This window comes from Oncorhynchus clarkii, chromosome 27 (assembly GCF_045791955.1).
Source record: "Oncorhynchus clarkii lewisi isolate Uvic-CL-2024 chromosome 27, UVic_Ocla_1.0, whole genome shotgun sequence".
Taxonomy (NCBI): domain Eukaryota; kingdom Metazoa; phylum Chordata; class Actinopteri; order Salmoniformes; family Salmonidae; genus Oncorhynchus; species Oncorhynchus clarkii.
In genome coordinates, this window is record NC_092173.1 from 12,030,057 (window position 1) to 12,043,191 (window position 13,135).

At 43.3% G+C, this 13,135-nt stretch overlaps 1 protein-coding gene across 3 annotated transcripts in view; it reads right to left on the bottom strand.

Annotated features, from left to right (window-relative positions):
- Positions 1 to 1,535: 1,535 nt before the first annotated feature.
- Positions 1,536 to 13,135, bottom strand: part of LOC139385854 (SPARC-related modular calcium-binding protein 1-like) — a 28,056-nt gene continuing 16,456 nt past the window's right edge. The window contains exons 8-11 of one of the 3 annotated variants that reach the window (XM_071131118.1): positions 6,279 to 6,358; positions 5,831 to 5,924; positions 3,681 to 3,988; positions 1,536 to 1,887 (exon numbers count right to left, since the gene is read on the bottom strand). In XM_071131118.1, coding sequence (XP_070987219.1) covers positions 3,682 to 3,988; positions 5,831 to 5,924; positions 6,279 to 6,358 — 481 coding nt within the window. In that variant the 3' untranslated portion in view covers positions 1,536 to 1,887; position 3,681. Of the gene's footprint in view, positions 1,888 to 2,419; positions 2,524 to 3,680; positions 3,989 to 5,830; positions 5,925 to 6,278; positions 6,359 to 13,135 lie in introns of those variants that run through there. The other 2 variants (XM_071131120.1, XM_071131119.1) reach the window with 2 other exon arrangements.

Sequence of the window (13,135 nt, forward strand, 5' to 3'; positions counted from 1 at the left end):
CCCTTCTCTCTCAGCCGGAGGACCTCCCTGCACCCACCTTTTCCTAAATCTTATACAGATGTCTTCCCTTTCCCTCCCTGTTCCACAACTCTTGCCATTTGTTTTTAACCACTGTTTTTAATCAACCCCTTGGTTTCTGCTTTACTGATTGACAATTCCATCTCAACACTAGGATGTTTAAGAGCCTGCTTGATTATAAAATCCACCTCCTCATTCCCCTCTACTCACACATGAACTGGTACCCAGAGGAACATCACAAATAAGCCCATCTGTTTCACCCTATACTCTGCTCAGGGGCACAAATGAATTTAAGCTCATCAGTGCTGCACAGGAGTCAGAGCAGATCACTACCCATACTCACCTCCACCCACTCTGCAGCCAAGAGTATGGCCTTTGACTGCATTGTGTAAATGGATTCTTAAATTCAGGAACACTAAAAGCTGCACCTGTCCCCCTGTTTTAGGGTCCTTAGATCCATCTGGGAATCTATTCAAGAAAGCATAGTATTGTGTTCTTAAATGTTCACTTACAACTGAATCTATTCTTTCCTCAACAGCTCTTACCCTCTCAAGGAACCCTCCCTCATTGGCTGAGGGAGCAACCAAGGTGGGATAGCAGGAAGAACCATAGAGGCTAAACTCCCTCCCAAACAACCCCATCTCTCTCGCCATGTCATTGCCTATCCACCCCAAATTTGCTTTCAGATTTCATTCATGTTTCCAGCACTCTAGAATAACCTTTTTTGTAAGATGTGTAACCTTATGTCCTTGTAGATTTACCCAATATGTCATGGCTAACTGTTGTCTTCTTAACCTTAACGGCATCTCTCTCAACTCTACCTGAATCGCTGCCACCGGGGAGGTACTGAGTGCGCCACAACATATTCGTTGGGCTTGGGACTGGGTTACATGTAGCTTTTTAAAAGATGGCGGAGCTGCTGATCCATATGCTACACTTCCATAACCCAGTGATGACTTGAAATGCGCTATATATAGCACTATCAACGCTATTCTATCTGCCCCCCCACTCCAATCCTGACGGGCAAAGCATCACATTCAATATTTTATTTCCTTTGACAACTAGTCTGTTAATATGCTCCGCCCGTATCATTCGAGTGTCAAACCAGACCCCCAGGGTCCTAAACCCTCCATTTGTTAGTGATTCCTTCGACAGATATTGGAAATCCTTGTTGCATTCATCCTAAACACGCACAGATGAAAACCTTAAATCAATTTACTATGCCACTTGCTCCCCAGATGGGTTAACCCATATAGGGATCTGTACACTGCATAATAGAGTAGTGTATTTTTAAAAACCCATTTTATTTATAGTCAACAAATATTTGAGCACGGTTTACAGATTAAAATGACAAATACACAAATTACATTGTGGTTTTACAGCAGAAGACCATTACTGATAAAAATGAACATGAGGAAATGATCAGAGCCGACAAGGCAACACAAAAGACATAGGACACATTGAAATAAAGCGGCGACTCTATATTCTCTATATTCTGTGTGCTGTATATTCTGCAACGACTCTATACTCTATTCTGTGTGCTGTATATTCTGCAACGACGCTTCAATTGAGGCCTTTTTTTTGTGCTTTACAAAGTGCTGTAGAACTGGATCTTCCAATGACAACTTGACAGGAGTGGAGCAGAATTCAGGTCTTCAGGGCCTGCATTTACAAAATCGTTTCAGAGTAGGATTGCTGTTCTAGAATCAGTTTTGCTTTTTGATCATAATGAACAAGATGACATGTACCTGATACTAGATCAGCACTCCTACTCTAAGACGCTTGACAAATACAGGCCCAGGACTTGGATCTTGGATCTTCTGTTGCTCAATGCTCTCTGCCTTCTCTCCTCGGTTCTACTGACAGATACTGTAGGTAAAACAGGACAGGAGAGGAGAGGGGAGGGGAGGATAGGAGAGGGGAGGGGAGGGGAGGATAGGAGAGAGAGACAGATGTATGAATGACCGTCTTGTTTAATTCAACAGGACCTCTAACCTACATCTTGTGGGCTCTAGTTCTGATTCAGACGAGTCGTTCTGAATCATTGGAGGCCTTCCTCATTATTCCCATTACTGTCATCAGGAGTGTCTGGAGGCCAGATACGTGTGTTAGGTAGAACCCATTACAACACCTCTCACATTCTCCCCTAGCTGTCAGTACACCTCAGCTAGACTGAATAATTGGAGGTTAAGGGCGGGGTGGGACTGGTAATTTTGGCTCGAGGTTTGTTTTGGTTTCTAAATGTACATAAACACGCAGCAGCCTTTTAATTTATCTGACACCAAGCCAAAAACAGCGGTCCCTGGTGAGCTAGCACTAACCTTGAGGTAAAAGAGCCTCTTTCTCTCCTCTGTCTCGTTCTCCCTCTCTCTCACCCTCTCGTATGTGGAACAGAGAGAGAGAAAGGAGAGAGAGAGAAACCAAAACAGAGACCCATCTGGAGCTGGTAAGGAGTGGGTCTGGGACAGTGGAGGCTGCCGAGTGGAGGACAGCTCACAATAATGGCTGGAATGGAGCAAATTAAATGGCATCAAACACCTGGAAAGCCATATGCACGCACGCACACACACACACATTCTCATTCTGCTGACTCACTCAGATGTTCTTTCTGTGCTGTTGAAATATAGACACTCAACAGGCAAGCTGAGGTCCCATAATTCACTATTGTGCCAGGGACGTGTTAACAGCCGTAACGGACAGAGCGCTTCTAATTTCACGCATGCACACACTAGAGACTCTCACTATAGAGACACGCACTATAGAGACGCGCGCTATAGAGACGCGCGCTACAGAGACGCGCACTATAGAGACGCGCACTACAGAGACGCGCACTACAGAGACGAGAACTATAGAGACGCGTACTATAGAGACACGCACTATAGAGACGAACTATAGAGACGCGTACTATAAAGACGAGAACTATAGAGGCACGCACTATAGAGACACGCACTATAGAGACGAGAACTAAAGAGATGCGTACTATAGAGACGAGAACTATAGAGGCACGCACTATAGAGACACGCACTATAGAGACGAGAACTAAAGAGATGCGTACTATAGAGACACGCACTATAGAGACGCATACTATAGAGAAGCGCACTATAGAGACGAGAACTAAAGAGATGCGTACTATAGAGACGCATACTATAGAGACGTAGTACTGAAATACACACAAATGTATTTAGTCGTCCCCCTCTCTCTCTCTCAATGTGGATTCACTGATAGTCATTTACTTAACCTCCGCTTCACTCATCTCTAAAACACACACTTGTCCTACACTCTCCTCCTCCTGGCACTACTTCAAAGGCGACTCATGAAGAAGAGAGCAGTGAAATCCAATTTCCCAGCTAGAAAGAACTTGTTTTTTCTGACAAAACATGTACCTGGCACCGACCCCAACAAATAAAGTGTCCACTTAAAATATCCCAGAGTGGTTTTCTAAACCGATCTTGGACTTTACATCAAATACAGTAGATCTTACATAACATCTACAAAAGGGCTAATCTCACAACTCAAAGCCTCTCAGGTCAAAGTGGTAACAAACTAAACACATCACAAAGCCAAATTTGAACCCATATTCACCTCTTCTCAAAGCCCAAACCCACCTCATAACTACCCGAACCCACCTCACGACCTCAACTCTCTCCTAGAACCAAACCCACCTCACAGCCCCAGACAGGCATTGAGCTCAGACAGGGTGAGGCCGCGGTCCCCATCGCGGTCACAGTACTGGGCAAACTTCTTAGCACAGCGGCGTGGCTTTAACCTCCTGCGCAGGTAGAGGCGGAGTGGCCGGGCCTCACGTTCGCTCAGCACTCCACTGTCATCCGTATCCAGCTGCCTGAAGTGCCAACGCAGCACCTCCTCCTCCCCGCCCGGGTCTGACATGTCCCACACCTCAACCCTCAGGGAGGGGACCGGGGTGGATGGGGGAGGGGACATGGGGCCTGACAGGGGAGCATCCAACACCCTGGTATAGAAATGACACACATCAGACCAGTAGCATTGCTCTTCTGCGGACAACAGTCATGTATTGGCTTGTATAGTCTTGAATTGAAATCAAACGTTTATTTTAAGATGAGCCACATGCAGGGAGAATCTGGCAAACACAAGACTTCTTAAACGGCCTCCCGCTGACACACCGAAGACGACGTTCCACTGTGTTTCTTTACAGAACCACAGAGCCTGACAAGTCAGTGAATCTATATTGATGAGATTCCCGCAGTTAGGATAAAATAAATCATTTCACACAAGCACTCCATTCCTGAACCCTAGCCTCTGTCATTTTGAACATATAAACATTTTCCAATGTCTGTGTCGAGCCGAAAAGAACAAACAAGTTATATATAAACAGAAAGGCAATCGGTATGAAAAATATATTTTTTTAAATATTTAAATCACATACTGGAGTACTATCAGATCAATTACAGCACAACAGCCAATCAGTGGCCTGGTAAATTGGTAATGTATTCAGAAATACACTATACTACTAATACAGTGGAGGCTGCTGAGGGGAGAACGACTCATAATAATGGCCGTAACAGAGCGAATGGAATGGCTTCAAACACCTGGAAACCATGTGTTTGATGTATTTGATACCATTCCACCTATTCCACTCCAGTCATTACCCTGAGCCTGTCCTCCCCAATTAAGGTGCCACCAACCACCTGTGTACTAATATCTGTCCGCGAATAGAGGAAGGTTTTGGAGGGAGCGGGGTGAGAGAAACAGGGAATTACAGATGGGCAGATATGTAAAACAGAAGAGGTTGAGTGAAGGAGAGAGTTGTGTGTATAAATGAATGAAAAACGGACAAACAGAGAGAGAAAGGAAAAGAGGTACGGAGCATTTAAGTGGCCACGAGAGGGAGGAGAGATGTAAGCGTGAGAAAGAGAGGGATGAACTGGAGAGATAGATGGGGTGAGTAGGTCCGTGGGGTTTAATAGAGTGGTATGCAGACTGGCCTGTAGTGAGAAAGAGAGGGATGGAGTGAAGATATAAACAGGTGGTAGGGGAGGTCCAGTGGGTTTAATTATACTGAACAAAAACACAACAATTTCAAAGATTTTACTGTGTAATAGTTCATATAAGGAAATCTGTCAATTTAAATACATTAATTAGGCACTAATCTATGGATTTCACATGACTGGGCAGGAGTGAAATCCATAGATTTAACATGAATGAGTTTTTCCCCGCAAAAGGGCTTTATTACAGATCGAAATACTCTTCAGTTTCATCAGCTGTCCGGGTGGCTGATCTTAGATGATCCCACATCCAAGAATCCGGATGTGGAGGTCCTGGGCTGGCGTGGTTACACGTGGTTACACGTGGTCTGCGGTTGTGAGGCCAGGTGGACGTACTGTCAAATTCTCTAAAACGATGTTGGAGGTGGCTTATGGTAGGGAAATGAACATTCAATTCTCTGGCCACAGTTCTGGTGGACATTCCTGCAGTCAGCATGTCAATTGCACAATTTCTCAAAACTTGAAACATCTGTTGCATTGTATTATGTGACAAAACTGCACATTTTAGAGTGGCCTTTTGTTGTCCCCCGCACAAGGTGCACCTGTGTAATGATCATACTGTTCAATCAGATTCTTGATATGCCACACCTGTCAGGTGGATGGATTATCTTGGCAAAGAGGAAATGCTCACTAACAGGGATGTAAACACATTTTTGCACAAAATTTGAGAGAAATAATATTTGTGTGCATACGGAACATTTCTGGGATCTAATATTTCAGCTCATGAAACATGGGACCAACACTTTACATGTTGTGTTTAGTATAAATAGAGTGGTATACAGACTGACCTGTGAGGGCTGAGTATTCCAGACTGTTCAACCTCCAGCTGCAGAGCTCTCAACAGACTCTGCAGGAACTCTTTCTTCTGGGCCCCAGGGCACCCTGGGAGCAGAGAGAGAGTATTAAGGCAAGGCAATGGGGTCAATTTAAGTTGTGACTCTTGACAAAATGAGATACGTCTACCCGCTATGATGTAATCTAGACAAGAGTCCACGTTGCATTCGCCACAGCTCAAGGACACAGTACCCACAGTATTCAGCATAGAAAGTACCAATCAGATGTACAGTGTTAGTCTGGTCCTAGATCAGTCTGTGATGTCTGCCAATGGCCATAGGAGTGACAATAACCAAAGGAGTTGTCAGAAAGAGCAAACTGATCTGGGAACAGGCTAGTAAAAACGAGAAAGATCCTTGTTGATCTATCCAGGTATAGTGCAGTGCAGTTTGCTGATCTGACCTGGTAGAGATCTGTCTCCGTAGCTCCTGTCAGGCTGGCTGCTGTGGGGCTCCTCCAGGCTGCAGTCTGGCAGCCGGTTCCTGAAGGGGGCAACAACAGCCATGGGAATGATCTCCAGCCGAAACTCAGACTCCTCTCCAACCATCTAATCATTGTGATCATACATCACAATGCATTTACCCAATGGTTTGTTCCCTTTTGCCATTTGTTTTCATCTCTGTTACTATTCACCATGGACAGGAGGAGATGCAGTAGAGGCTACACTATACACTATTTGGGGTGGCAGGTAGCCTTGCGGTTAGAGCGTTGTGCCAGTAACCGAAAGGTTGCTAGATCGAATCCCCGAGCTGACAAGGTAAAAATCTGTCGTTCTGCCGCTGAACAGGGCAGTTAACCCACTGTTCCTAGGCCAACATTGTAAATAAGAATTTGTTCTTAACTGACTTGCCTAGTTAAATAAAACACAAGTACCCTATGAGTATACGTATTTTTGGTTGAGATGACTTTGAAAAGACGTCTTCAACCAATTTTGCTCACTGGGGTGTCAGTGGCATTGTTAGCCAGATAAGTATATGAAGCTAAGGGAAAATACAGTGAAAATGGATGGAAATGCCCATTAAATAATGTTATGGAACCAGGATATTAAACGTCATCAATAAAACCATAGCTTTGCACGATCAATACTTTAGTATGGAATGGTAAAAGCACAACACTTTAAATATAATACAATGTTAAAATATACAATATACAGTATACCCTGAGTATACATAACATTAGGAACACCTTCCTAGTATTGAGTTGGGACCCCCCCCCCACCTTCCTCCCTCCTCCCCCTGGTACAGAAACTGCACCGCCCGCAACCGCAGGGCTCTCCAGAGAGTGTTTGCAGTCTGCCCAACGCATCACCGGGGGCAAACTACCCGCCCTCCAGGACACCTACAGCACCCGATGTCAAAGGAAGGCCAAAAAGATCATCAAGGACAACAACCACCCGAGCCACTGCCTGTTCACCCCGCTATCATCCAGAAGGCGAGGTCAGTACAGGTGCATCAAAGCTGGGACCGAGAGACTGAAAAACAGCTTCTATTCTAAGTCAATCAGACTGTTAAATAGCCATCACTAACACATTAGAGGCTGTTGCCCTATATACATAGACATGAAATCACTGGCCACTATAATACATGGAACACTAGTCACTTTAATAATGTTTACATATCTTGCATTACTCAACTCAGCGTTGTCATAGGAAAGCCCATAAAATTGTCAGTGACCCAAGAGACTCCAGTGACCCAAGCCATAGACTGTTTTCTCTGCTACCGCACGGCAAGCGGTACCGGAGCGCCAAGTCTAGGACCAAAAGGCTCCTCAACAGCTTCTACCCCCAAGCCATTAGACTGCTGAACAATTCATAAAAATGTACATTGACACCCCACCCCCTCCTCTTCTTGTACACTGCTGCTACTCGCTGTTTGTTTGTTACCTATGCATAGGTACTTCGCCCCCACCTACATGTACAGATTACCTCAACTAGCCTGTACCCCCGCACACTGACTCGGTATCGGTGTCCCCTGTATATAGCCTCGTTATTGTTATTGTGTTACTTTTAATTATTACTTTTTACTTTAATTTATTTGGTAAATATTTTCTTCTTCTTGAACTACACTGTTGGTTAAGGGCTTGTCAGTAAGCATTTCACGGTAAAGTCTACACTGTTGGTTAAGGGCTTGTCAGTAAGCATTTCATGGTAAAGTCTACACTGTTGGTTAAGGGCTTGTCAGTAAGCATTTCACGGTAAAGTCTACACTGTTGGTTAAGGGCTTGTCAGTAAGCATTTCATGGTAAAGTCTACACTGTTGGTTAAGGGCTTGTCAGTAAGCATTTCACGGTAAAGTCTACACTGTTGGTTAAGGGCTTGTCAGTAAGCATTTCACGGTAAAGTCTACACTGTTGGTTAAGGGCTTGTCAGTAAGCATTTCACGGTAAAGTCTACACTGTTGGTTAAGGGCTTGTCAGTAAGCATTTCATGGTAAAGTCTACACTGTTGGTTAAGGGCTTGTCAGTAAGCATTTCATGGTAAAGTCTACACTGTTGGTTAAGGGCTTGTAAGTCAGCATTTCACGGTAAAGTCTACACTGTTGGTTAAGGGCTTGTCAGTAAGCATTTCACGGTAAAGTCTACACTGTTGGTTAAGGGCTTGTCAGTAAGCATTTCACGGTAAAGTCTACACTGTTGGTTAAGGGCTTGTAAGTAAACATTTCACGGTAAAGTCTACACTGTTGGTTAAGGGCTTGTCAGTAAGCATTTCACGGTAAAGTCTACACTGTTGGTTAAGGGCTTGTAAGTAAACATTTCACAGTAAGGTCTACACTGTTAGTTAAGGGCTTGTCAGTAAGCATTTCACGGTAAAGTCTACACTGTTGGTTAAGGGCTTGTAAGTAAACATTTCACAGTAAGGTCTACACTGTTGGTTAAGGGCTTGTCAGTAAGCATTTCACGGTAAAGTCTACACTGTTGGTTAAGGGCTTGTCAGTAAGCATTTCACGGTAAAGTCTACACTGTTGGTTAAGGGCTTGTCAGTAAGCATTTCACGGTAAAGTCTACACTGTTGGTTAAGGGCTTGTCAGTAAGCATTTCATGGTAAAGTCTACACTGTTGGTTAAGGGCTTGTCAGTAAGCATTTCATGGTAAAGTCTACACTGTTGGTTAAGGGCTTGTAAGTCAGCATTTCACGGTAAAGTCTACACTGTTGGTTAAGGGCTTGTCAGTAAGCATTTCACGGTAAAGTCTACACTGTTGGTTAAGGGCTTGTCAGTAAGCATTTCACGGTAAAGTCTACACTGTTGGTTAAGGGCTTGTAAGTAAACATTTCACGGTAAAGTCTACACTGTTGGTTAAGGGCTTGTCAGTAAGCATTTCACGGTAAAGTCTACACTGTTGGTTAAGGGCTTGTAAGTAAACATTTCACAGTAAGGTCTACACTGTTAGTTAAGGGCTTGTCAGTAAGCATTTCACGGTAAAGTCTACACTGTTGGTTAAGGGCTTGTAAGTAAACATTTCACAGTAAGGTCTACACTGTTGGTTAAGGGCTTGTAGTAAGCATTTCACGGTAAAGTCTACACTGTTGGTTAAGGGCTTGTAGTAAGCATTTCACGGTAAAGTCTACACTGTTGGTTAAGGGCTTGTCAGTAAACATTTCACAGTAAGGTCTACACTGTTGGTTAAGGGCTTGTAGTAAGCATTTCACGGTAAAGTCTACACTGTTGGTTAAGGGCTTGTCAGTAAGCATTTCACGGTAAAGTCTACACTGTTGGTTAAGGGCTTGTCAGTAAGCATTTCACGGTAAAGTCTACACTGTTGGTTAAGGGCTTATAAGTAAGCATTTCACGGTAAGGTCTACACTGTTGGTTAAGGGCTTGTCAGTAAGCATTTCACGGTAAAGTCTACACTGTTGGTTAAGGGCTTGTCAGTAAGCATTTCACGGTAAAGTCTACACTGTTGGTTAAGGGCTTGTCAGTAAGCATTTCATGGTAAAGTCTACACTGTTGGTTAAGGGCTTGTCAGTAAGCATTTCATGGTAAAGTCTACACTGCTGGTTAAGGGCTTGTCAGTAAGCATTTCATGGTAAAGTCTACACTGTTGGTTAAGGGCTTGTCAGTAAGCATTTCACGGTAAAGTCTACACTGTTGGTTAAGGGCTTGTCAGTAAGCATTTCACGGTAAAGCCTACACTGTTGGTTAAGGGCTTGTCAGTAAGCATTTCACGGTAAAGTCTACACTGTTGGTTAAGGGCTTGTAAGTAAGCATTTCACGGTAAAGTCTACACTGCTGGTTAAGGGCTTGTCAGTAAGCATTTCACGGTAAAGTCTACACTGTTGGTTAAGGGCTTGTAAGTAAGCATTTCACGGTAAAGTCTACACTGTTGGTTAAGGGCTTGTCAGTAAGCATTTCATGGTAAAGTCTACACTGTTGGTTAAGGGCTTGTCAGTAAGCATTTCATGGTAAAGTCTACACTGTTGGTTAAGGGCTTGTCAGTAAGCATTTCATGGTAAAGTCTACACTGTTGGTTAAGGGCTTGTCAGTAAGCATTTCATGGTAAAGTCTACACTGTTGGTTAAGGGCTTGTCAGTAAGCATTTCATGGTAAAGTCTACACTGCTGGTTAAGGGCTTGTCAGTAAGCATTTCACGGTAAAGTCTACACTGTTGGTTAAGGGCTTGTCAGTAAGCATTTCACGGTAAAGTCTACACTGTTGGTTAAGGGCTTGTCAGTAAGCATTTCACGGTAAAGTCTACAATGTTGGTTAAGGGCTTGTCAGTAAGCATTTCACGGTAAAGTCTACACTGTTGGTTAAGGGCTTGTCAGTAAACATTTCACAGTAAGGTCTACACTGTTGGTTAAGGGCTTGTCAGTAAGCATTTCATGGTAAAGTCTACACTGTTGGTTAAGGGCTTGTCAGTAAACATTTCACAGTAAGGTCTACACTGTTGGTTAAGGGCTTGTCAGTAAGCATTTCATGGTAAAGTCTACACTGTTGGTTAAGGGCTTGTCAGTAAGAATTTCACGGTAAAGTCTACACTGTTGGTTAAGGGCTTGTCAGTAAACATTTCACAGTAAGGTCTACACTGTTGGTTAAGGGCTTGTAGTAAGCATTTCATGGTAAAGTCTACACTGCTGGTTAAGGGCTTGTCAGTAAGCATTTCACGCTAAGGTCTACACTGTTGGTTAAGGGCTTGTCAGTAAGCATTTCACGGTAAAGTCTACACTGTTGGTTAAGGGCTTGTAAGTAAGCATTTCACGGTAAAGTCTACACTGTTGGTTAAGGGCTTGTCAGTAAGCATTTCACGGTAAAGTTTACACTGTTGGTTAAGGGCTTGTAAGTAAGCATTTCACGGTAAGGTCTACACTGTTGGTTAAGGGCTTGTAAGTAAGCATTTCACGATAAAGTCTACACTGTTGGTTAAGGGCTTGTCAGTAAGCATTTCATGGTAAAGTCTACACTGTTGGTTAAGGGCTTGTCAGTAAGCATTTCATGGTAAAGTCTACACTGTTGGTTAAGGGCTTGTAAGTAAGCATTTCACAGTAAGGTCTACACTGTTGGTTAAGGGCTTGTAAGTAAGCATTTCACGGTAAGGTCTACACTGTTGGTTAAGGGCTTGTAAGTAAGCATTTCATGGTAAGGTCTACACTGTTGGTTAAGGGCTTGTAAGTAAGCATTTCACGGTAAGGTCTACACTGTTGGTTAAGGGCTTGTAAGTCAGCATTTCACGGTAAAGTCTACACTGTTGGTTAAGGGCTTGTCAGTAAGCATTTCACGGTAAAGTCTACACTGTTGGTTAAGGGCTTGTCAGTAAGCATTTCACGGTAAAGTCTACACTGTTGGTTAAGGGCTTGTAAGTAAACATTTCACGGTAAAGTCTACACTGTTGGTTAAGGGCTTGTCAGTAAGCATTTCACGGTAAAGTCTACACTGTTGGTTAAGGGCTTGTAAGTAAACATTTCACAGTAAGGTCTACACTGTTAGTTAAGGGCTTGTCAGTAAGCATTTCACGGTAAAGTCTACACTGTTGGTTAAGGGCTTGTAAGTAAACATTTCACAGTAAGGTCTACACTGTTGGTTAAGGGCTTGTAGTAAGCATTTCACGGTAAAGTCTACACTGTTGGTTAAGGGCTTGTAGTAAGCATTTCACGGTAAAGTCTACACTGTTGGTTAAGGGCTTGTCAGTAAACATTTCACAGTAAGGTCTACACTGTTGGTTAAGGGCTTGTAGTAAGCATTTCACGGTAAAGTCTACACTGTTGGTTAAGGGCTTGTCAGTAAGCATTTCACGGTAAAGTCTACACTGTTGGTTAAGGGCTTGTCAGTAAGCATTTCACGGTAAAGTCTACACTGTTGGTTAAGGGCTTGTAAGTAAGCATTTCACGGTAAAGTCTACACTGTTGGTTAAGGGCTTATAAGTAAGCATTTCACGGTAAGGTCTACACTGTTGGTTAAGGGCTTGTCAGTAAGCATTTCACGGTAAAGTCTACACTGTTGGTTAAGGGCTTGTCAGTAAGCATTTCACGGTAAAGTCTACACTGTTGGTTAAGGGCTTGTCAGTAAGCATTTCATGGTAAAGTCTACACTGTTGGTTAAGGGCTTGTCAGTAAACATTTCACAGTAAGGTCTACACTGTTGGTTAAGGGCTTGTCAGTAAACATTTCACAGTAAGGTCTACACTGTTGGTTAAGGGCTTGTCAGTAAGCATTTCATGGTAAAGTCTACACTGTTGGTTAAGGGCTTGTCAGTAAACATTTCACAGTAAGGTCTACACTGTTGGTTAAGGGCTTGTCAGTAAGCATTTCATGGTAAAGTCTACACTGTTGGTTAAGGGCTTGTCAGTAAGAATTTCACGGTAAAGTCTACACTGTTGGTTAAGGGCTTGTCAGTAAACATTTCACAGTAAGGTCTACACTGTTGGTTAAGGGCTTGTAGTAAGCATTTCATGGTAAAGTCTACACTGCTGGTTAAGGGCTTGTCAGTAAGCATTTCACGCTAAGGTCTACACTGTTGGTTAAGGGCTTGTCAGTAAGCATTTCACGGTAAAGTCTACACTGTTGGTTAAGGGCTTGTAAGTAAGCATTTCACGGTAAAGTCTACACTGTTGGTTAAGGGCTTGTCAGTAAGCATTTCACGGTAAAGTTTACACTGTTGGTTAAGGGCTTGTAAGTAAGCATTTCACGGTAAGGTCTACACTGTTGGTTAAGGGCTTGTAAGTAAGCATTTCACGATAAAGTCTACACTGTTGGTTAAGGGCTTGTCAGTAAGCATTTCATGGTAAAGTCTACACTGTTGGTTAAGGGCTTGTCAGTAAGCATTTCA